This window comes from Schistocerca piceifrons, chromosome 1 (genome assembly GCF_021461385.2).
Source record: "Schistocerca piceifrons isolate TAMUIC-IGC-003096 chromosome 1, iqSchPice1.1, whole genome shotgun sequence".
NCBI classification, from domain to species: domain Eukaryota; kingdom Metazoa; phylum Arthropoda; class Insecta; order Orthoptera; family Acrididae; genus Schistocerca; species Schistocerca piceifrons.
Genome location: NC_060138.1, coordinates 717763185 through 717787937, shown reverse-complemented (window position 1 = coordinate 717787937; position 24753 = coordinate 717763185). Strand labels below are relative to the sequence as shown.

Genomic DNA, 24753 nt, shown 5'->3' with positions numbered 1-24753 from the left:
AAAATTAAATTATAAAATCTATCAACAGCAGAAATGTGCGGATCTAAAGGTCATTAATATCATACTCAAAATGTGGTTAGGACATACCAAATATTCCTAATTAATTTGTAAGTGGGACAGTAGTGACAGAAAATCACACCACAAACAAAAAATCTGCCTGAAAGGAAAATGATGGAGTCTGGGCAAAAGAATATACACTACACTCCCTTTCCCATGACAAAATCTTCTTGCCACCTTCACACATGCAATTAGGACTTCGAAGAATGTACTTAAAGTGATGAATCAAGGAGATGCTCTTAAGTACTAAACAGAAAATTCCCAAATTTCAGAGATGATAACACCGAAGAGGGAATCTTCGTTGCACCACAGAGCCGAGAACTATCTAAAGATAGAATTTTTAATAGGGTCACTGAAGGACAAAATGAAGCAGCTCGGCAAGCCTTCAAAAATGTTGTTCACAATTTCTTCGAAAATCGAAGAACTGAAAATTACATTTAAGCTATTAACGAACTTCTGAGGATGTACCACGAGCTAGGTTGTAATAAGTCACTCAAGATCCACTTCTTGAACTCTCATCTTGACTTCTTTCCATGCAATTGTAGGCTGTGAAAAATGCGCATGAAGAGCACTTTCGTCACAACATTTCACCGTTGGGAAGAGGATATCAAGACAAGTGGAACTCGCCTACACTAGCAGACATGTTGGAATGTTGTAATAGATGTCTCAGAAGTAGAATACAAACAAAAACAAAACACAGAAACACTCAAGTGAATAACTAAATAGGTAAGAGACCAAGGCAAGATGTTATAAACATGAATGCGTAAATATAAATGATTTTGAACCAAGAGCTAACACACAATTCCTGGCGTCATATTCTCATTTTTCAACCTCAATTTGGTGGGTGTGTGTGTGTGTGTGTGTGTGTGTGTGTGTGTGTGTGTGTGTAAAGCTTACGGGCACACAACAGCGATGTTATCAGCGCCCTTACATGCACTGAAACAAATGAATGCGGATAAAATCTCATGCATTCAAACTGACCAAACACACACACACACACACACACACACACACACACACAATCACACTATATCTAACACGCACTAAAACAACAGACAATTTGGTTGAAACTATTTTTGTAAATGATAGAGCCAATTAACTTTTTTACAGACCACTGTTATTTATGTGAAAAGTGCTTCTGCTATGTGTTCTTACAACCTGTCAAGTAAGAGTGTGGTTGGTATTACACACAGATGGTAAAAGATATCGCCTTAGTTCTTTCACAGTCCAATAGAGGGAAACTTTGTTGTTCTTGCAATGTCCATAAAGCATTAGCTTACTTTGAATCCTTGACTGAGATACACAAGAAAACATACGAGCGCAGTTTATGCATTGCATTTTGAGATTGTGTTTCTCTGTAACCACCGCAAAGATCCAAAATTGAGTCATGCCACCGTGTACAAACATATGGGGAATCAAAGTCATTTGTATAAAAGTTGGTAACACGCTATAAATTGGTTAAAAATGTGGATGATTTTTTGAAGAATGTGGCTCAATCAGTAAATTGACTCCAAATGTGGAAAAAATGAACACAAGCAAAATTCGCTATGAAACTGCTGTCACTGTAAATTTGAGGCATTTGAAGGCCTCTTCCATGTAAATACGGGGAAAACTTGGTTTCAAGCACCCCTCAGAGGTGTCAGCTATTATTGATGCAGCTGCTGACGACTTACTATTTACTGTGATTGTATTTTTCTTTTATTCCTATATGACGTTATGTATACATATTAGTTTGTTGTCGAATACATTTTTTCTATAGATTAATCTCACCACGATTTTACTTAACAGACTGCATTCTTCAATTAGTGAACTAATCTCAATCCTCCGCCTGGACTATATTCTACACTAAAGCAACAAAGAAACTGGTAAGGCATGCGTATTCAAACACAGAGATTTGTAAACAGGCAGAATACGGTACTGTGGTCGGCAACGCTTATATAAGACAAGTTTCTGGTGGAGTTGTCAAATTGGTTACTGGTGCTGCAATGGCTGGTTATCAAGATTTAAGTGGGTTTAAACGTGGTGTTATAGTCGGCGCACGAGCGGTGGACACAGCATCTCCAAGGTAGCAATGAAATTAGGATTTTCCTATACGACCATTCCACCAGTGTAATGTGAATATCAGGAATCTGGCAAAACATCAAATCTCCGACATCACTGCAGGTGGGAAAAGATCCTGCAAGAATGGGACCAAAGACGACTGAAGAGAATTGTTCTCTGTGACGGAAGTGCAACCCTTCTGCAAATTGCTGCAGAGTTCAATCCTGGCCCATCAACAAGTTTCAGCATGCGAACCATTCAACAAAACATCATCGATGTGGGCTTTTGGAGCCAAAGGCCCACTTGTGTACCCTTAATGACTGCACAACACAAAACTTTATGCCTCGCCTCGGCCCATCAACACTGACATTGGACTGTCGATGACTGGAAACATATTGCCTGGTTGGACAAGTCTCGTTTCAAATTGTATCGAGTGGGTGGACATGTATGTCTATGGAGACAACCTCATAATTCACTGGACCCTGCGTGTCGGCAGGGGACTGTTCAAGCTGGTGGAAGCTCTGTAATGGTGCATGGAGTGTGCAGCTGGAGTGATATGGAACCCCTGATACGTCTAGATATGGCTCTGACAGATGACACATACATAAGCATCCTGTCTGATCACCTGCATCCATTCATTCGATTGTGCATTCCTACAGATTTGGGCAATTCCAGCAGGACAATGTGACACACACACACACACACACACACACACACACACACACACACACACACACACACACACACGACTACAGCCTTTGACAGCTGGAGCCACACTCAGTGAAAAAGAGAGAGAGAGAGATTGGTTGGTTTGGGGGATTAAAGGGACCAGACTGCTATGGTCATCGGTCCCTTTTTCCAAAGACAAAGAACACCCACAGAGAATAAAAACGAGGAACAAAAGAGATCACAGACGATACAGGACAAGAGAAACTGAGACAAAGACAAGACAAAACGAACTAAAAGCACACAGAGTGTGACGGTGGTTGGCCGACCAGAGAAATAAAAAAGGAAAAGCCAACCACTGGAAACACATTAAAAAAGATCAGTTTAAAACCGGAGGCCAAAGGCCAGAATCAACACAAAACAATAAGATAAAAACAGAAACACTCAGAGTAAAGAATAAAAACCCCCTGCCCGTATAAAACGTAAAACTAAGTCAGCCATAGCCGGGTCATCTGTTAAAAGGGCAGGGAGCGAGTCAGGCAGTGCGAACGACTGCCTGAGCGCAGCTAAAAACGGACACTCCAATAAAACATGAACCACGGATAAAACGGAGCCGCAGCGACATAGAGGCGCATCCTCACGGCGCAATAAGTGGCCGCGGGTAAGCCGAGTGTGCCCAATGCGCAGCCGGCAGAGGACAACAGACTCCTTGCGAGAAACCCGCAAGGAGGAGCGCCACACACCGGTAGCCCCCTTGATGGCCCGAAGTTGGTTGCGTGAAGGCAGGGCGCGCCATTCAGTGTCCCAAAGGTCCAGAATTTTGCGGCGTAGGAACGCCCGCAAATCTGTCTCCGGGAGGCCAACGTCCAGAGATGGTGCACTAGTCGCCTCTTTCGCCAGCCGGTCAACATTCTCGTTGCCGGGGATCCCAACATGTCCTGGGGTCCACACGAAGACCGCAGAGCGGCCGCAACGAGCAAGAGTATGCAGGGACTCATGGATAGCCATCACCAGACGGGAACGAGGAAAACACTGGTCGAGTGCTCGTAAACTGCTCAGGGAATCGCTACAGATAACGAAGGACTCACCTGAGCAGGAGCGGATATACTCTAGGGCTCGAAAGATGGCGACCAGCTCAGCAGTGTAAACGCTGCAGCCAGCCGGCAAGGAACGTTGTTCGGAATGGTCCCCTAGAGTGAGCGCATACCCGACTCGACCAGCAACCATCGAGCCGTCGGTGTAAACAATGCCAGAGCCCTGATACGTGGCCAGGATGGAATAAAAGCGGCGGCGGAAGGCCTCTGGAGGGACTGAGTCCTTCGAGCCCTGTGCCAAGTCTAGCCGAAGGCAAGGGCGAGGAACGCACCACGGGGGTGTACGCAGAGGTGCCCGGAAAGGAGGTGGAACAGGGACAAGCCCAAGCCCGGAGAGAAGCTCCTTGACGCGTATGGCGATCGGACAACCCGACCGGGGCCGACGTTCCGGCAGACGGACGACTGACTGCGGGAACAGGAGACGATAGTTAGGATGCCCGGGCGAGCTTAGAACATGGGCAGCATAAGCGGCCAGCAAACGTTGGCGCCGGAACCGCAGTGGAGGGACACCTGCCTCCACGAGTAAGCTGTCCACAGGGCTGGTGCGGAAAGCACCAGTGGCAAGGCGTATCCCGCTGTGGAGGATTGGGTCCAGCACCCGCAACGCAGACGGGGATGCTGAGCCATATGCCAGGCACCCATAATCCAGACGGGACTGGATTAACGCCTGGTAGAGCCATAACAGTGTAGAGCGGTCGGCTCCCCAGCGGGTGTGGCTCAAACATCGCAGTGCATTGAGATGCCGCCAACACGTCTGTTTGAGCTGCCGGATATGAGGCAGCCAAGTCAACTGGGCATCGAAAACCACCCCCAAAAACCTGTGTGATTCCACCACCGAAAGAAGTGCGCCGTTAAGAGAAAGCTGCGGCTCAGGGTGGACAGTACGTCGCCGGCAGAAATGCATAACGCAGGTCTTGGATGCCGAAAACTGAAACCCATGCGCTACAACCCAAGACTGCGCCCTACGGATAGCGCCCTGTAGCTGACGTTCAACAGCTGCAATGCCAGTAGAGCTGTAATAAAGGCAGAAGTCGTCAGCATACAGGGAAGCAGAGACAGAATTTCCCACGGCCGCAGCAAGCCCGTTAATGGCTATTAAAAACAGACAGACACTTAAAACAGAGCCCTGTGGCACACCGTTCTCCTGGACGTGGGAGGAACTATACGAGGCCGCGACTTGCACGCGGAAGGTACGACACGACAGAAAATTGCGGATAAAAATCGGCAGAGGACCCCGAAGACCCCATCCATGAAGCGTAGAAAGAATGTGATGACGCCACGTCGTATCGTACGCCTTCCGCATGTCGAAAAAGACAGCGACCAGGTGCTGACGGCGGGAAAAGGCAGTACGGATGGCCGACTCCAGGCTCACCAGATTGTCGGCGGCGGAGCGGCCTTTACGGAACCCACCCTGAGATGGAGCCAGAAGGCCCCGAGACTCCAGTACCCAATTCAAGCGCCGGCTCACCATCCGTTCAAGCAACTTGCAAAGAACGTTGGTGAGGCTAATGGGACGGTAGCTGTCCACCTCCAGAGGGTTCTTCCCAGGCTTCAAAACGGGGATGACAATGCCTTCCCGCCATTGCGACGGAAACTCCCCCTCGACCCAAAGACGGTTGTAAAGATCGAGAAGGCGCCGCTGGCAGTCCACTGAAAGGTGTTTCAGCATCTGACAGTGGATGCCATCTGGCCCAGGAGCGGTATCAGGGCAAGCAGCGAGGGCACTGCGAAATTCCCACTCACTAAATGGAGCATTGTAAGATTCTGGGTGGGTGGTGCGAAACGAAAGGCTCCGACGTTCCATCCGCTCTTTAATGGAGCGGAAGGCCTGGGGGTAATTCGCAGAAGCGGAACTCATAGCAAAATGCTCTGCTAAGCGATTTGCAATGACGTCGGAGTCAGTACAAACTGCTCCATTCAGTGAGAGCGCAGGGACGCTGACAGGTGGCCGATAGCCGTAGACGCGTCGAATCTTGGCCCACACCTGCGATGGAGTGACATGGAGGCCAATGGTGGACACATACCGCTCCCAGCACTCCTTCTTGCCTTGGCGGATAAGGAGGCGGGCCCGCGCACGCAGCCGTTTGAAGGCGATAAGGTGGTCGAGGGAGGGGTGTCGCTTGTGACGCTGGAGCGCCCGCCGGCGATCTTTAATCGCTTCAGCGATCTCAGGCGACCACCAAGGCACAGCCTTCCGCCGAGGGGACCCACAGGAATGGGGAATGGCAGATTCGGCGGCAGTAACGATGCCGGTGGTGACCGATTGAACCACCGCATCAATGTCATCGGTAGAGAGAGGCTCAAAAGCGGCAGTGGAGGAGAACAAGTCCCAGTCAGCCTTATTCAGAGCCCATCTGCGAGGGCGCCCAGAAGAGTGGCGCTGTGGTAGCGACAAAAAGATCGGAAAGTGGTCACTACCACACAGGTCGTCATGCACACTCCATTGGACAGACGGTAAGAGGCTATGGCTACAGATTGAAAGGTCAATGGCGGAGTAGGTGCCATGCGCCACACTGAAGTGTGTGAAGGCACCATCATTTAACAGCGAGAGATCGAGCTGCGACAATAAATGCTCAACGATGGTGCCTCGACCTGTTGCCACTGACCCACCCCACAGAGGGTTATGGGCGTTGAAGTCGCCCAATAGCAAGAAAGGTGGCGGCAATTGGGCGACCAGTGCAGCCAGGACATGCTGCGAGACATCACCATCCGGTGGAATGTAAAGACTGCAGACGGTAACAGCCTGTGGCGTCCACACGCGTACAGCAACAGCCTCTAAAGGCGTCTGGAGAGGGACAGACTCGCTATGCAGAGTGTGAAGGACATATATGCAGACGCCACCAGACACCCTTTCATAAGCTGCTCGGTTCTTGTAATAACCCCGATAGCCACGGAGGGCGGGGGTTCGCATCGCTGGAAACCAAGTTTCCTGGAGAGCAATGCAGAAGAAAGGGTGAAGGCTGATAAGTTGACGGAGCTCGGCTAGATGGTGGAAGAAACCGCTGCAGTTCCACTGGAGGATGGTGTTGTCAATGGCTGGGAAAGGCGTGACGAGACTGGGAAGGCAGATTACGCCACTGGGTCACCTGCTGCCTCCGATGGAGCATCTGTACAAATGCCATCCATTGCGTCCGAGGGACCGGCAAGAGCGAGGTCCTCAGCGGACGCCAGAATCTCCACCTCGTCCTCAGAGGCAGAGCTTGTAGGAAGCGGTGGGATCGGTGCCACCGCAATACCGTTGGTCTTGGGGACTTTCTTCTTTGTCTGCTTGTCACGCTGCGCCTTCGGCGGTTCAGGCGGCATGGGCTTCACCGGGTCAGTCTCAGGGACAGACGACGACCGCGAGGCCCGACGACCAGGGACTGGCGGTTGAGAGAGAGAGAGAGAGAGAGAGAGAGAGAGAGAGAGAGAGAGAGAGAGAGAGAGAGAGAGAGAGGGGGGGGGGGGGGCGGGCGCATTGAGAGAGGGGGGGGTGCATTGTTGAATGGGCAAAGGCCTTGTTAGCTGAAAGCTTATATTGAGAGTGTCTCTCTGTGACTTGGCATCTCCACTATATGGTGATATGCAATTTTCCTTTTCACAATATTGTTATAGTCTAACATACGATACATACTGTAGCATGACATTTCAACCTGTGATTATTGGTGTTTCTATCTGATGCCCCACGGTCTAGTCAACATCATTACTAATTTGGAATGAATGAAACAACAGAAAAGAAGCGGTAGCATCACAACCTCTAATGGGATTAGACCTAGTAAAGCACTGCACAGTTCAAACAGATGTTCAGGTTGACGATTGCTTTACATTCCCGTGTTAATATTATCTTGTACAAAGAACTACCTAATTTTTTGGCAACATACAAAAAGAAAAGTTTTTATATCAATGTCAAACTCCTTGACAACATTTTTGCTGGCTCAAATATCATTCACTGATCAAAATTCTCAATACCACAATCATTATCAATGGAATTACCTAGGAAAAATACTCACTTAAAAATGGGAAGAGAAACTGAAATAAACTAATATAGACAACAGAAGATCTTTTTATGGAGTCATGTGAACATATTTAGGAGAGAACTACCTCACAAAGATGATCATTTAATAACAAGAAAATTAACTACCAAACAGCAAAGAAAATACATCATTTAAGCACAAGAACTGCAAAAATTGCAGTAGTGTAGATTTGAGTAATGAAGTATAGCACCACTTCACCAAGCAAAAATACTGATAGTGAAGATAAATTGTAGCAAATATTTTACTGATTACTTGTACACAAATATTTTGCAGCTGCAATCCATGTGGAATAATTGCAATATAAAACCATTATTGTGCAACAGCATGCAGCACTTTTATTATTGATATCTCAGTATATATCCAGCTCTGTGGTGATGAATTTCACATAAGGCATGAAGCAGTGGAAAGATTACGGGTAGTTATGAACACATACAGACTGTACCAATGATATCCTTCACAACTTTGTCACAGATTTAATGGCCAACTAAATTTCATTTCAATGCAATCAATTTTTTTTTCTAATAATGGGAATGGAAAGAAACTGTAAGTATGCAATGGTTGGAAGCTACATATCGTATATCAAGCAACCAAGCAACTTTATGTAGGCTTCTTGCTGGATGGGTGCACATATAGTACTCTGGAGACTACACATCACAAAGGCAACAACATATGAAAGTATCAAACACAATTTATGATCCAACAGCAACTATTCCATGCAGAAAAGAACATGAAAAAGTCAAAAACTATAGCCAGTTTAAAACAAGGACTGTACAGGAAAAACCAGAGTTGTCAAAATATTCTACAATGAATAATTCTCCCAAGTAGATCATCAAAGACCTAGGATTCATGTTTTTGTATTATTAAATGTTATTGCTTGTTCAACTTACTACTGAGCAGAGTCAAGAAACTTTCCAGACTGCTTTCTACCAACAATAAAAAAACTCAATTTCTGTAGGCACTACTAGTAAAATACATGTACTTCAGTCTTATCATGGCCATGGTAGTGTGTGTGTGTGTGTGTGTGTGTGTGTGTGTGTGTGTGTGTGTGTGTGTGTGTGTGTGTGTGTACACACCACTATTGCTAGAAAAAAGCTAGTGGTCAAAAGGTAGTGTGAATGCTGTTTTCTGTTAAGTTTTTCTCTCTGATGTTCCGCTACAAGTGAAACCTTTTGCAAAGAAAAGTGAAAAATAACAGATAATATGAGCACTGAATTGTGATATGTGGCTAGAGTCACATCAGCCCCCTAAAATGCATAAAGGTGATTTCAAGTAATTATGTGGCCTTTGTATATGACGCAAGTACTGATGATACAATATTCTCAACTGCTGTCAAATCAGTTCCAGTGGTTTTGAAATATACACACATTGTTTAAGGACTACTTCATGCTTTTGTTAATTGTGATCGTATGGTAGGCAGTATAATAAACTGTATGGGACATAATAGTGATCACATATACTGCTGAAATGTAATTATTTGGTTGTCAAAGTTTTATTATGTTCAATGAACTACACTTCAATAAATTGACTACTATTAAGTAACAGCAAAGCTGACCTAAATCCAATACTTTTTTGAACAATGCAGAGTTTTACTACACATGATCCTATTGGAGATAGTATGCTTTTGCCTCCATCTCTCCTTTAAATCTTTTGAACTGACTGCTCACCCACCTACAAGTAGAGAAGTCCAAACCGTTGTGCAACCTGGCTTTTTCGTATTAACAAATTATTGTCATATCAAAGAAGCAATAACAGACCAAAAAATCATAGCACCTACATGAGATTAAAACACACCCCATTAGAGTTGCATTTATTACTCACTAAGCTACTGACCCAATGTAAACATTGTAATGTCATTAGTAAAGGTCCTTAATCAGTTTCTACTTAAGTTTGTTAGTAGGAGATTTCTTTCCTTTTTTTTAGTGCAATAGTTAGAGCCAAATTTCTCAATTTTTCCCCTTTAAGGCACACGAAAGCATGATTCAAATTTTCTCGACACCCCTACATGTGATTTTTTTCCCTAGACGCAAAAAGCAAACACATGAATTATGTACATTTTTTATTGTGGAATGAGTATGATAAACAAATTTTTCAAATTTATTACGTAAGACTCTTGAAAAGGAACTTATGGACATAGGCCAGGAAATAAAAGAAACTTACTCTTGCAGGAACATAAAACAAACTCTCATGACACACCTACTATTTATTTGTTAGTTATCAATGTGTTGTGATACGGTGTTTGAGTAATGCTAGAGAGAGAGAGAGAGAGAGAGAGAGAGAGAGAGAGAGAGAGAGAAGCAAATGACAAATCAAACACAAATTTTTAATGAACTAATATCTGGTCTACAAAATTAAAAGATGGCCACAGCTGATCATTATAGGCTGAGAAATTGTGTACGATTAACATCATGTGTCAATTGAAAAATTTTCATTTACATTGCATGCTAACAAACAGAATTAACACATCTATGAGACTGTTTCCATCCCTCCAGCGACTCTGCTGAAGGGCTGGAAATGCAATGAGTATGTCATACAAATTGCAACATGACCCAGCAGTTCTACACTTGCTGGATTATGTTTAAATAAATTCGTTATCATGGTGTTGCACTGCAGTTAGTCATTAAGGAGTCCTGAACCTGCTGAACACTATGTAGGGAAACACTTGAAATAATGTATGTATTACCTTGTATGATCTGGTCCTACAGGAGTATATTTATAGTCTGCTTGAAGTCGATTCATCTGCAAAAACTGATGAAGTTTTGATTTTGCATTTTCCAGAGTCCAGTTCCCATGTATGCTGGCATTGACATCCAATTCCTCGGCCTGTGACATACAAATATGGTTTTCAGCACTATTCAATGCAATAAGTTTTCCAACAAATATACCTAACAATAAAAATAAAAAATATTATTTACATAATTTAAAAACTGATGACTTAAAAGCTGGCAAATAAAACATTTCCCGAAGCCATTAAAGTGTAAAATTCTAACATTAAACATTATTTTTTCATTGCTTAAGTGTGCTGGGCAGATAAATACCAGTATCTTATCTGCATGAAAGTTATGACATCTCATTTTCATGTTTTAAAAGGGCTCTTAATGTTTTTTTTATCTCACTGTCAGTAATGGAAAAAGAATGCAGAAAGATTCAGTAATGTTCAAAGTATGTATAAATGTTTACGTAATTTGTTACTTTTGTATTTCATTAGAGATGAAAACAAGAACAGAGCGGCACACGAGATGACATCATCTGACTAGCAACAGAGCCACCTAAAGTAGGGAAAAGTGAGCTGTAATTACGGCAGCCTCCAAGTTTCAGAGAATAATTCATCCTGCTATGAAAAGAAAAATAACAATAATAATAAAGCTGCCCTCAAACATCACTGTAAATGCTTATGAAATTATGTCTGCCATTGTAAAGAGGAAAAAAAAATGTTGTTCCTTTGTTTAGTAACACAAAGAGTTGGTTTTTATCTGCCATCCAGAACTGGCACATGTTCAGAAAGCAGCTGCATTTTAGGACAAATTATACCAAATAACAGCATTTTTCCAAGCCCAAGTTAAGTGGATAACACAAGAGAAATTTCATTTGAACAAGAGTCATGTTGCTTGAAAAGAGAGTAGCCAGATCAAAGTTGAAATGTAACAGATACGAGGGCTATCCACAAAGTACATTATGTTTTGGAATTAATAATAAATAAAGTATAGGAAATTTTTTTTATTATATACAGATGAAAGCCACACTTAAATACTACTTTTCTACATAGTTGCCATTTAAATTAAGGCACTTATCGTAGCGATGGACGAGCTTGGAAATTACTCTGTCGTAAAATTCGGCCGCCAGCGCCTTCAACCATGTGGTTACCTCTTTTGGGACAGAAAAGGTGTGATTTTTGTGGATTTCCTGGAAAGAGGCACTACAATAAACTCTCAAAGGTATTGCCAAACTCTGCACAACCTCAGAAGAGCAATACAAAACAAGTGCAGGGGAAAGTTGGGCTCAAAGATCTTGCAGATTCACGACAACGCCCGGGTCCACACAGCAAATGCCACTCACGAAGTTCTCGAATCTTTTACGTGAGAGTTGTTTCCTTATCAGCCGTACAGTCCCGACCTGGCACCGAGCGACTTCCACTTATTCCCAGCAATGAAGAAGTGGTTGGCTACGCAGCATTTTGATGACGACGCACAGCTTCAAGAAGAGATAACCACGTGGTTGAAGGTGCAGGCGGCCGAATTTTACGACGAAGGAATTTCCAAGCTTGTCCATCGCTACTATAAGTGCCTTAATTTAAATGGCAACTATGTAGAAAAGTAGTATGTAAGTGTGGCTTTCATCTGTATATAATAAAAAAAATTTCCAATACTTTATTTATTTTTAATTCCAAAACGTAATGTACTTTGTGGATAGCCCTCATATAATTTTTGTTTAGTAGGGCAAAAGTAGTGCTCTGAATAGTATACTGTTATTATCCAGTTGAATAATATACTTTTATTATTCATTTGAATAGAATACTTTCATTATTCATTTTTCAGAAAAAATCTAGTTGAAGACTGTAGCTAAAATGAAAAGGAACTGTATTTCAACTTCTGCAGCCAAATTTATATGTTTTGTTTGGGGAGGGGTGGGGTGGGATGGGGGAATACTGTGTTGCCATGGTAGTTTGAATTCCCAAGAAACATAAAATTAGCTGGCAAATATCAATAGTGTGGCTCTATTCGAATTATTAATGATTTGAATAATTTTAAATTGAGAGCCTACATCATAAAATAAACAACGAGAAGAATAAAAGAAAGATCCACAAATTAATATTGAGAAGAAAGAAAGAGTAAACAAAGTAAACCTGAGTTTGAATATCCATAAAATGTTGCCATTAAACGATCTGTAACTGCAGGCACTGTGATTTTTAAAGTTCGCAACCAAACTGATATTAATCACCAAAGTTAAAATATTCTTACACTGTGATTCATAATTACAGTGCTGGAACTTTTGTCTACAGTTAGGATGATTGGGTCAGGATCTATTTTCAGGTTGTGTATGACTGTTCTTTCTTGTACTGAAAGGTTGGCATTCTTATGAAGTGACTAACAGAACTGAAATGATCGTAGACCGCCAGTAATTTAGAGTCTCGCGCGTCGAAAGCGAGTGCGCTGGCATGAGATGGCCAGGGCGTGCATCCTGATGCCATCTCTTGGCGAAACCTGGAATTAGTGCGAGCTGAGGCCAGCGAGAACGAGCAAAAAAGAATTGCCACGCTATCTGTCAGCCAACACACTACCGTATTTACTCGAATCTAAGCCGCACATTTTTTCCGGTTTTTGTAATCCAAAAAACCGCCTGCGGCTTAGAATTGAGTGCAAAGTAAGCGAAAGTTATGAAAAATGTTGGTAGGTGCCGCCACAACTAACTTCTGCCGTCGAATATATGTAGCGCTACACAGGCATGCTTTGCAGGCACAAAGATAAATACTGGCGCCAAAACCTCTGCATCAGTATAAAAAAAAAAAAAAAAATTGAAGGTGGAAGACGAGCTTTTTTCTCCGCCCCGAGTATCGACCACTGCATTTTCATACATTATCCAAAGAAGTAAATACAAATTCCGTATTGTCCATCTTCGAATGTAGCAGCATTTCATTTCAATGTACTACGAAAATCCGACTGGCAAGACCATTTTGGATGTTTGTCAATACGGCCAACTTTACGTTCTGAATTTTTTCCTACCTGTGAGAAGAGATGGTTGCTAATAGGAAATTTTATGAATTGTGAATCACATGCAGTATTCTCTTCACCATAAGAATAACACGAATATAAACATTTTGCCATGTATTCTTTCGTGTTTGCTGCTATCTCATTTAAATCCTGTCTGCCTAATAAGCTACGAAACTATAGTAGAGTGAGACAACAGCAAACGTGGAAGAATATACATATCATGTCATGTTTATATTCATATTATTCTTATGCCTAATAGTGATACAGCCAGAAATGAAGCACGGCAATTGACAAGATTTTTAAATCTGAGATGACACTAATTCCTGTGTAGAATGTAATGTACTAAAGAGGCGTTTGCAAAGATTTTCAAACAGAGAAAAATTTTCTCTGAACTCATTCAGAACATCTTCTATCATATGCAGTCTATTACTTGGTTCTTATTGATCATTATCAAAGAAAGCAGCAGTGTAAGTAACAACAAATAGCAGTCTCTTGCCATTGTTTCGCTCATGAGACAATTCCTCTCTTTTTTTTATTGTAAGCGGCGGTAGCGCGCACACAAAGTAGGGGACTGCCTATAGGGGCGATGTACAGCGGGGACTTCGTGTGCCCCAGGACCACTACGGTAGCTGGGAAGGCCCTATGGGAACCCTGAAACGTGACGGCTAACGGGGCTCTGGTGAAGCTGCGATAGGCCTAGCAAGCCAGTAGTGGATAAATCAACTGCTTTCAAAAAGGGAACATGCCTCGGATCACGGAACGGATTTAAAGGAAACCGACCAAGCAATGGAAAAGGATTACGAGATGGTTTACGACTGGGCACCTTAAACGTAAGGACTCTAACTGGGAAGTTAGAAGAAATTGTAGAAATGATGGAAAGGAGGAAATTGGACATCTTGGGACTTGCTGAGACTAGGTGGAGAGAAGTTGGTGAAAAAACACTAAGTAAAGGATGTAAACTGTACTGGATAGGGAATGAGAGGGGAAGAAATGGAGTGGCAATAGTGGTCAGAGAGGGTCTGCAGGAGGAGGTGGAAGGTATCAATGATCGAATTATGAAAGCCAGAGTACGAGTGAAAGGAAAAAGCATTGAAATCATCCAAGCATATGCCCCACAGGTGGGGTGTACAAAAAAGGAGAAGGAGGAATTTGAAGATGACATGCAAAAGCAGCTAAATGGAGGTAATCAGATTATAATAGGGGACCTCAATGCACATGTTGGCACAGACAGGAAAGGATTCGAGGAGATAATGGGACCAGAGGGCTGGGGGAACCGAAATAGAGAAGGAAAATTGTTGCTGGAATTCTGCAAGAGGAATGGGTTGGTGATCGCAAATTCCTGGTACAAGAAGAGAAGTAGCCACAAAATAACTTGGTACAGTGGAGACTGGTCCCAAACTTCAGTAGTAGACTATGTACTAGTGGATAGGCAGATGATGAGCAGCCTCACAGACGTTAAGGTCATTCCATCTGAGGCCTTAGACAGTGACCATCGGCTGTTGGTAGCCACCCTGAGAGAGAAAAAAGATATGAGGGCAACAGACATATAGGAGAAAAGGTTAAAGACATGGACGCTGAAAGAGGATGAACGGAGGACCCAGTACCAGACACTGACCAGGAAGAAGCTGCCAAACGAAGATCAGAGAACAGTGGAAGAAGAATGGGGAGATTTTAAGAGGGCTCTAGTTGAGGCAGCTGAGACTGTGTGCGGAAGAACTAGCACAAAGAGGAGAAGTAAGGAAACACCATGGTGGAACAACATATGTAAAGAGGCAGTACTTCGAAAGAACAAAGCCTTCAGAGAATGGTTCCAGACCCGAACAGAGGAAGCTAGGGTAAAATATAAGGGAAGCAAGAAAGCGGCACAGACCATAGTAAGGGCGGAGAAGAAGAAGTGGATGGAAAAATGGACAAGAATGTTAGAAGAGGACAGTGAAGGGAACAAAAAAAGTACTTTACACCATGGTAAGAAATAAGAGGAACGACAGAAGCGAGTGCCTGAGGATCATGGATAATAATGGAAGAGTTGTGGAGGAAATGCATGAGCTCAAAAAGATTTGGAAGGAGTACTTTGAAGATCTGTTGAATGCCGTCAAGCGGGTAACTAACAGCGATGAAGAGCCTAAGGCAGCAGACGATTATAATAGTGGGGAAATTGATGATTTAACTCGGAATGAAGTGGAAGAAGCCATAAAGAGGATGAAAGGGGGCAAGGCACCAGGTTGGGATGAAGTAACAGTGGATATGATACGAGCAGCAGGAGAAGTAGGAACCCAGTGGCTATACAGAGTGCTGAGGGTGGTGTGGAAGGAGAACAGAATTCCTGAGGATTGGAAGAAGGGAATTATAGTCCCGATCTTCAAGAAAGGGGATAAAAGGAGATGTGAGAACTACAGAGGGATCACCCTGCTATGCCACTGTGGAAAAATCTACGAAAAGATCCTGGAGAAGAGAATAAGAAGCAGTATTGAAAGTAGACTGCAAGAGGAGCAGTATGGTTTCAGACCGGGAAGATCAACAACGGACCTCATATTTGCGGTAAGGCAACTGCAGGAAAGGCACTATGAGTACGGGAAGGACTTAATCATGGCCTTTTTAGATATTGAGAAGGCATATGACAGTATCTATAGGGACAAGCTCTGTGATGTGCTGAACGCAAAAGGGATAGATGAAGAGATAACACGAAAAGTCAGAAAAATGTATGAGGGAAGTGAGAGTTGTGTGAAAGTGGGGAGGGAACGTACTGCATGGTTCAAGCTGGAAAATGGGCTGCGACAGGGAAGTGCACTTTCGCCTTTATTGTTTATTAGTGTTATGGATGAAATCCTACAGCAAGTATCAGATGCAATTGGAGATCATAAAATGAAAGCAGTGCTTTTTACCGATGACCTGATGTTATGGGGAAATTGCGAGAAGGAGGTGCAAGAGCAGTTAGATGTATGGGAGGCAACGGCAGCACAATATGGAATGCATTTCTCTGCAAAGAAAAGTGAAATAATTGTCACAACAAGGAAGAAGAATAGGCCAAATGTGGATATAACTTGTGGAGGGGAAAAACTACAAGTGGTAGAGAACTTCAAGTACCTGGGAAGCATGATTGAAAGTAAGGGGGGAAACGCAATGGAAATAAATGAAAGGTGCAGAAAAGCAGGGCAGTTCTTCAAATGCATTAGGGGGCTTATTTGGAGCAAGGAGGTCCCACAGAAATCCAAGGGAATTATATACCAAACCTACTTTGTCCCCATATTGGCATACGGAAGTGAGACATGGGTAATGCACAAAAGCGACAAAAGTAGAATACAAGCTAGTGAAATGAAGTTCCAGGGGAGCAGGTTGAGTGTAACAAGACGAGGCAGATTGCGAAATGTGTATGTGAGGGAAAGACTAAAGGAGGAACCAGTACAGGACAGGATAGAAAAATCAAGACTGCAGTGGTATGGACACATGAAGAGAATGGATGAGGGAAGAATTCCAAAGAGGATGTTTGATCTGCAACTGGAGGGGAAGAGGCCCAGGGGAAGACCAAGAGATAGATGGGTGAAGGGAGTGAAGGAATGTGTGACGAGAAGAGGAGAGAACTGGACGAAGGTGGAAGAGGGGGAATGGTGGAAAGACAGAACACGATGGAGAGGCTTGTGTTCCCGACAGACCCAGCCAGTGTCTGGAAACTGTCCAAGATGATGATGATGGTAGCACGCACAAAAGCAAGCCATGCCGCGAGCGGCGACAGGCCGTAAACACTCATTATCAGAATGCGACAAACAATGCATGACACAGTACAGTAATGCATTTTCAGCTTAGAGTGACAAACACCTATAATAAAGACTACGGCACTTATCAGATCGAAGAAAAATAAGCAATCAATTCAAACCAGATGAAGCATGTGAAAAAGGAAGGGTACCCGTAAAAATACAGACGGAGCGCCTGACGCATAGCAATGGCTACCTGGTAGAGCTTAACTGCTAAGCTTACGACTCGAAGCAAACTACTGTGGCTCCATCGTCATTCATTCGACCTAAATTGTGTGTCATATTACAATGGACCAACTTTGTTTCGATTTGGAGGTGTGGCCTAAAACTTTTCTCTCCCCTTGAATTTCGAGTCTCAAATTTCAGGTGCGGCTTAGATTCGGGAAAATATTTTTTCCTTGATTTCGAGTCTCATTTTTGAGGTGCGGCTTAGATTCGAGTAAATACGGTAAGCTCTCAGACTTAAATGTATTCTTTTTGTTGTTAATTGTAAGTTATTACTGTATAATTTAATGTTGTTAAGCACTAGTTGGTGAATCATTATGACTGGTATTAACTCCAGGGTAATAGATATAATTTGCTTAAACACTAAATGATTTTGATAAATTTGTGGAAGGGTAAACCGTAGTCACCACTTTATAGTTGACTTAAATTTTTGTGAGTAACTTTTCGAGCAACTTTTCTTAAATAATTCTATATTAACTGTTCCAAGAGTAATATCCAAAATCATTACATAAAATTGAAAGATAGAATTTTGCTAAGCCAAGCTGTATAAATTTCCATGGTAGTAATTATCAAGTCAACAAGCAGAAGTTGAAAGAGTATTTGCTTTGTTGATTCATCTTGACTGATCAGTAATAGAAATATTCAAAATTAAGTTTAAATTTAACTCAAGCCGTTTCACTTTGAAACTAGCACAAAATTGATTTATTCTTTTGCTCCTTCAGAGTTGGCGACCATAGTTTTATATATTTTCAGGAGGCTTTGACGGTAAGTCTGCTGCTCTCGTCGTGCTGGAAGGATTACCCACTGCTGCTAGCAGTGATCATTGGATACTGAAGCTCACTACAAAGTTAAGTGGGTCAGGTAGGCAGTGTTTCCATGTGAACTGTAGGGCGCTGTAGGCCGTGGATCAAACACATTCAATCATCACAGCTCTTTGGGTCATAGTCTGGTTAGAAGTGTGCTTTAATCCTTAGGTAAATATTGGCAAGTAACGGTCGAAAAGTACACGCAAGTGAATTTAGAGGTTTGCCGATGACATTGTAATTCTGTCAGAGACAGCAAAGGACTTGGAAGAGCAGTTGAACGGAATGGACAGTGTCTTGAAAGGAGGGTATAAGATGGACATCAACAAAATCAAAACGAGGATAATGGAATGTAGTAGAATTAAGTCGGGTGATGCTGAGGGAATTAGATTAGAAAATGAGACACTTAAAGTAGTAAAGGAGTTTTGCTATTTGGGGAGCAAAATAACTGATGATGGTTGAAGCAGAGAGGATATAAAATGTAGACTGGCAATGGCAAGAAAAGCGTTTCTGGAGAAGAAAAATTTGTTAACATCGAGTATAGATTTAAATGTCAGGATGTCGTTTCTGAAAGTATTTGTATGGAGTGTAGCCATGTATGGAAGTGAAACATGAACGATAAATAGTTTAGACAGGAAGAGAATAGAAGCTTTCGAAATGCGGTGCTACAGAAGAATGCTGAAGATTAGATGGGTAGATCACGTAACTAATGAGGAGGTACTGAATAGAATTGGGGAGAAGAGGAGCTTGTGGCACAACTTGACTAGAAGAAGGGATCGGTTGGTAGGACATGTTATGAGACATCGAAGGATCACCAATTTAGTATTGGAGGGCAGCGTGGAGGGTGAAAATCGTAGAGGGAGACCAAGAGATGACTACACTAAGCAGATTCAGAAGGATGCAGGCTGCAGTAGGTACTGGGAGATGATGAAGCTTGCACAGGATAGAGTAGCGTGGAGAGCTGCATCAAACCAGTCTCAGGACTGAAGACCACAACAACAGCAGCAAGGTCCAAGTGGCACATAGTTAATGTTGCACAATGGCGAGGGTAGTAGCAGAGTAAAAGTGAACTGAGAGTGTGGCAGCTCTGCTGTATTCAAATATTAACAACTTGAATTCACTACTATCTCTTACCATTAGGACCATGCTAATTACTGTTAATACACTTAGCAATAAGCACAAAAGCTTGATAGCTACAAGTCAGTATTTGTGACATACATACAGAATTAGGAAGCGGGTCATTCTGTCAGTGGAAGGGGCAAAACAACAGAGTCGGTTGAAAATATACCTTTTTTACTAACAGAGCAATCCGGCAGTTCGGTTGCATGACCCAGGGAAGGATGAGAACAAGATGGAGGTAAGGAATTACTGGAATGTGATAAGGAATTTGTCATGTGGGATGGAAGAGAATCACAGTTGACTGGTGGTGTATGAACTATGGCAGGCAGGGGTTAATATTGGGATTAAGTTGGCTTTGGTTGGAGGTATTGGTGGCAAAGAAGTTTTCACTGCAAGGACCAGGAGAAGGATATGTCTTTGACAAATTCAATATGCATAAATTTGGGTGTAGGACTGAAAGTGAGGCCTTTGAATACGACACACTTCTGGGGCCCTAGGATTTTGGTAAGAAGATTAACAGCAGTTAAGGCAGCATTAAAAGAACAGAATGTGGAGCTGGTTTTAGCCATTGAAAGGGATCCTGTTCTGAACTGGTGCAGAAAGCTGGAGCAGACGTCCATTGTGGCAGGTATGGCACCGGGGAAAAGGGAAGTTACGTAGGAAATGTGCAAATGAAAGAATTAGGTGGTTGTGAGGGGAGCTGGATAACAGAAAAAGACATGTAAAATACGTACAGGCATGCAGAAATATGTACAAATACATAAAAATGCACAAATATGTAAGAACACGCACAAATATGCCAAATATTCCAAGAACTTCCTCCACTGAATCTCCACCCCTTCACTCCCTGGACACCAACACTGTTCATGCTCACAATGTTGAACAATACCTCTGCCAATGTCCTTCAGACTCCAAAGCCACTACATCATTTCTCACGTACACCATACTGTACTGCCATGGGCACCCTGAAGCAATCCCTCCTATACCAACCTATTTATGGGCCATCTAGAGAAAATCTTCCTACCCTCCCCAAACCCCCAATCTTGTTCAGGTCTACTGGTATCTTCGTGATCTGGACTCAAGGAAAAGACATCTTATCTGCATTCCTTCACAACCACAACATCTGCTCTCCCATCCGATTCACCTAGTTCTCCTCAACCCAGTGTGCCCCCTTCCAGGATGTTGACCATCTCCACTCTGATGGCTCCATTCACAGCTTTGTCCACATTAAACCCACCAACCATCAACAGTAACTGGACTGTGGCAGCTTCCATTCCTTCCATACCAAAGAAGTCCCTCCCATACAGTCTGTCCACCTAGGGACAATAAATCTGCAGTGACAAAAACTCCCTCACCCAATATGCTGAAGGTCTCGCCAAGGCCTTCACAGACAGGCACTATACCCCAGATCTAGTCCACAAACATAGTCCCCACACACCGCCAAGAACCAGCCACAAAGGAGCGCCCCCTATGACACAATGTAACACACCACACTGAAACAACTGAACCACACACTTCATCAGGGCTTTTATTTACATGGGGGATATTTGCCAATGAAACTTACCGCCTCCCCTAAAGTGGTCTTCCATTGCCCAAGCAACCTCCACAACATCCTAGTCCATTGCTACACCACCCCCAATCCCAACTCATTGCCACAAGGATCATATCCCTATGGAAGACCGACGTGCAAGACCTGCACAATCTATCCACCCAGCACTTCCTATTCCAGTCCTGACACAATCTTCCTAGTTTATTATTTAAATTTCACAGATTCATAAAAAGAACTACAAATAAATTTTAACATTTCGAACCCCATCACCGGCCGTGCCACATGTAAAGCCATATCATATACCAGATCCACTGCTATCGTTGCACAGCTTTTTGTACTGAAGAGACTAGCAATAAGCCGTCCATCAGGATGAATGGCCATTGCTGAACTGTGGCCAAATGCAAAGTGGACCAACTTGTGGTTCAACATGCAGCTAACTGCAACATGCTTGATTTCCATGGCTGCTTCTCAACCCAGGCCATCTGCATCCTCCCCTCCACTACCAGCTTTTCTGAACTGTGCAGACAGGACTGATCCTTATGACACATCCCTGTACCTGAAATTATCCCAGCTGCAACCTAGAGTAACCTACAATCCCCATCATTTCCATTCAATAGTTTCCACCCCCTCTGTCCTATCACCTCCTCCCAATTCATGTCCCCTCACCCTCATTGTACATTGCTCCCTTCAAACACATCCGTCAATCTTTTCCCTTCTGTGCTCCTCACCTTTACCACTCCCTTCCCCTCCCAGTGTTGCATCTGGTGTAGCCTTGACCCCCCCCCCCCCCCAGTAACCTGCCACCTGTCCTAGATATGTACGAGAGTAACTGTCTTTTCATGGAGCCTACCTGTCATATTTATGCTGATAGAAATCTGTCCATTTCATAATATTGTTAATCAGTACATTGTGACCTCTATGTGACAAAAATTACCTACTGTGGAATTTATAAATGAATGGAAACTTTTATCTTACACACTGAATTGGGGATAAGTTTAGTTATGTGCACTGTCATTCCATATTGTTTAAAACAAAAGTTCAAAATGAATTTTATTCTTTTAATTATTAGCTCATTAACAGAATAGAGCAGGAATAGTTACAAGTATCTTGTTTTGTGTATTTTTATGAAAGTCAATTTTTTTCTCATAATAATTTAAGACATATTTAATACATTGTTCAATAATCTGGTGCACTGTGTAGGCCAAAACTTTATTATTATTCATGGAAAATTTTGTTTTTATAGTTCTAATATTGGATGAGAGAATGATATGTAAGTATGCAAAAATGTTGATTAATATGGAAGAATTTAAAAACGCTGGAATGGGAAACAAACCTGACTCTCATATCATTTTCTTCTAAATAAAAACACGTCAAAACATTCCAGTTCCATAATCTTGTTGATTTTAAGTGTCCTTTTCATCTTCTTCAGGTTTCTTTATTTTGCTATTCTGGCCTCCTTTGTCATGCTTTCAGCAGCTTTTTCAGCTTCAGCAACATGTTGCCTGTCCACTCATAGAAGCCCATTTTTCATGCTGTCCCCAGTTTTGATGCCTAGTGTGTTCATGGTTTCTAGTATGCTTATTAATCTATCATTAAAAATATTACAATATCCATCACACCAATCTGAAAAGCTGACATGTCAACAAAAACAATTTTGGCAAATGCTCTCAAATGCAAATATTGAAACTTTCATTTGGATTCTGTGTTTTGCCATGCAAATATTTTTACAGATGTTTGGAATGTGAAACATCTCTATACATTGCATTAGTTCTATCATGACAGTTTCTGGCACAGTCGAGTGCATGTGTCTGTTTTTGTCTACTTGATTCACAGCTATTTTACTCGCACCATAAAGTATTTCCTTTTGGGCAGACACCGTACTGTGGATGCTCTTCAGTGGATATTCTGTGAAACAGAGCTTCTCAAATAACTTTTCTCTTCTCACTGACATTTTCACTGTTTCTCCTGACAGCCAGACCATAACAATCTGTGAGGTTTTCTATTTCTGATTTGGTGAGTGTCTTGTTCACCAGTTGCTTTCCCACCAGAGAATTTTATTCCAGTCATACCCTTGTACAGTTTTCCAAGTCTTCCCCCATTCTATTTGGCACATAAAAAAAATCAGTTTCACCATATGGTTTAGCAGACACTATTAAAGTCTTTAGAGTCACCATTAAAGGCACAGAATGCATCACACACCAAGTTAAAAAAGAGACTGCCCATTGCTTTCAATACCACCACTGAAACCTTCAAAGTTTTGTCACATTTGTGTTCATTTACCTTCTTGGAACAACTGTGGCAGCGGTTTATCAGCCACTGATAGACCAGCACCTCCATTCAGATACATATAGCCTCTTCTGCAAAGAAACCCCCAATGCAGCAGCAGTATCAGCAGAACGACATACCTACAGTCCATTTTTTCTGCAAAAATGCTTCAGCGACTTCTCTTAGGGAATTAAACATACGTTTAATAATACACCTCCAACTTGATAGGTGGCAGTGGAAGATCCATCATAGCACAGAATATCTGCACTGTGTCTGCTTTAAAAAAAGCATTTAAACATGAAAACGATGAAGGAACATACATGCAGAATTCATTTTTAGAATCGGAAAAGACCACAGAATGTTAATGAATAAAAACAGACTCCCGTTTCTTTAGTCTTATGACGCCCAAGTCACCTTACATGTATATTTTCTTATTTGTGGCTTAAGTAACCAATTTATTCAATATGCTGTTTTGTGTGTATTATGGAAGTGACTTCAAAAAGCTATACAGAAGCACAGTTCAGTTACTACAGACAACAATGAAATTAACAAGAATGATGGCTTCCTGTTTGAATTTTACTTCCGAAATCTTATTACGTAATCAGTCAAGTAACACTGGCACCTCAACATAATGTTTTTTCTTCAAGTACTGGGAATTTTTGGGAAGTTACCCATTACATAACCTGGTCCAAGGCCCCTGTCTCATGATACAGCAGCAGGCATACCAACTGCAAGCCTTTGGAAATGTTTGTTTCAACAAGTGTGGTGGTGGTGGTGGTGGTGGTGGTGGTGAACAGGGGGAAATGGACATTGACTTCTAGTGGTGTCATGCCTTGAGGGCATTGTAAGGTAGGAGTGGTGTTAAAAATGTAACAATGCAGCTATGTATGTTGAACTCTTGAGGAAATTGCTGCCTTGATAAGATATAGGTTTGTCATTATTTCCACAGCCTGTTTAATCACAGACTTCCACACCCCACTGTCATGACAAAATACCTTAACCAGTTCAAACACGCCTTTTGTCATGGTGTACTCTGCCACTGCAGGCTCCATCTGGCAAAAGCAGATATTTCTTGTGTTTTCCATGTAGTGCTGTCCTTGATCTTGCACTTTCTGTGAAATATTGTCAATGATGTGTTAATCCAGGGGCTTAGCAATTTTGTTCTTCCATAGTATTGTATACAACAAGAATGACAGTACTATTTGGCTATGACGTTACACTGTTATCTCCACGCAATCATTACTGCCACCAGTTTCACACAGGTGCTGTAGGTGTGTTGGAGTGCACAACTGGTGGTGGTGGTGATGGAGTTTGCAGAACATGTTTGGCGACACTGTCTCTGGCAGGTCGCTTGTATTTGAGTACACAATGGCCTGATAGGCTAACTTCAATGCTAATTAACTCTGAAATGGTGCAACACACCACATTTTTCTTTTTTTTTTTTTTTTCTTAACAATTACTTCTCAAC

General features: G+C 42.6%; 1 protein-coding gene across 2 annotated transcripts in view; it reads right to left on the bottom strand.

Moving 5' to 3' along the window:
* The window catches only part of LOC124711018 (dosage compensation regulator), a 189406-nt gene that overhangs the window by 114345 nt on the left and 50308 nt on the right, over positions 1 to 24753 (bottom strand). For both annotated transcript variants that reach the window (XM_047240970.1, XM_047240969.1), the window contains one exon: positions 10551 to 10690. In XM_047240970.1, the coding sequence (XP_047096926.1) occupies positions 10551 to 10690 (140 nt within the window). The remainder of the gene's footprint in view (positions 1 to 10550; positions 10691 to 24753) is intronic.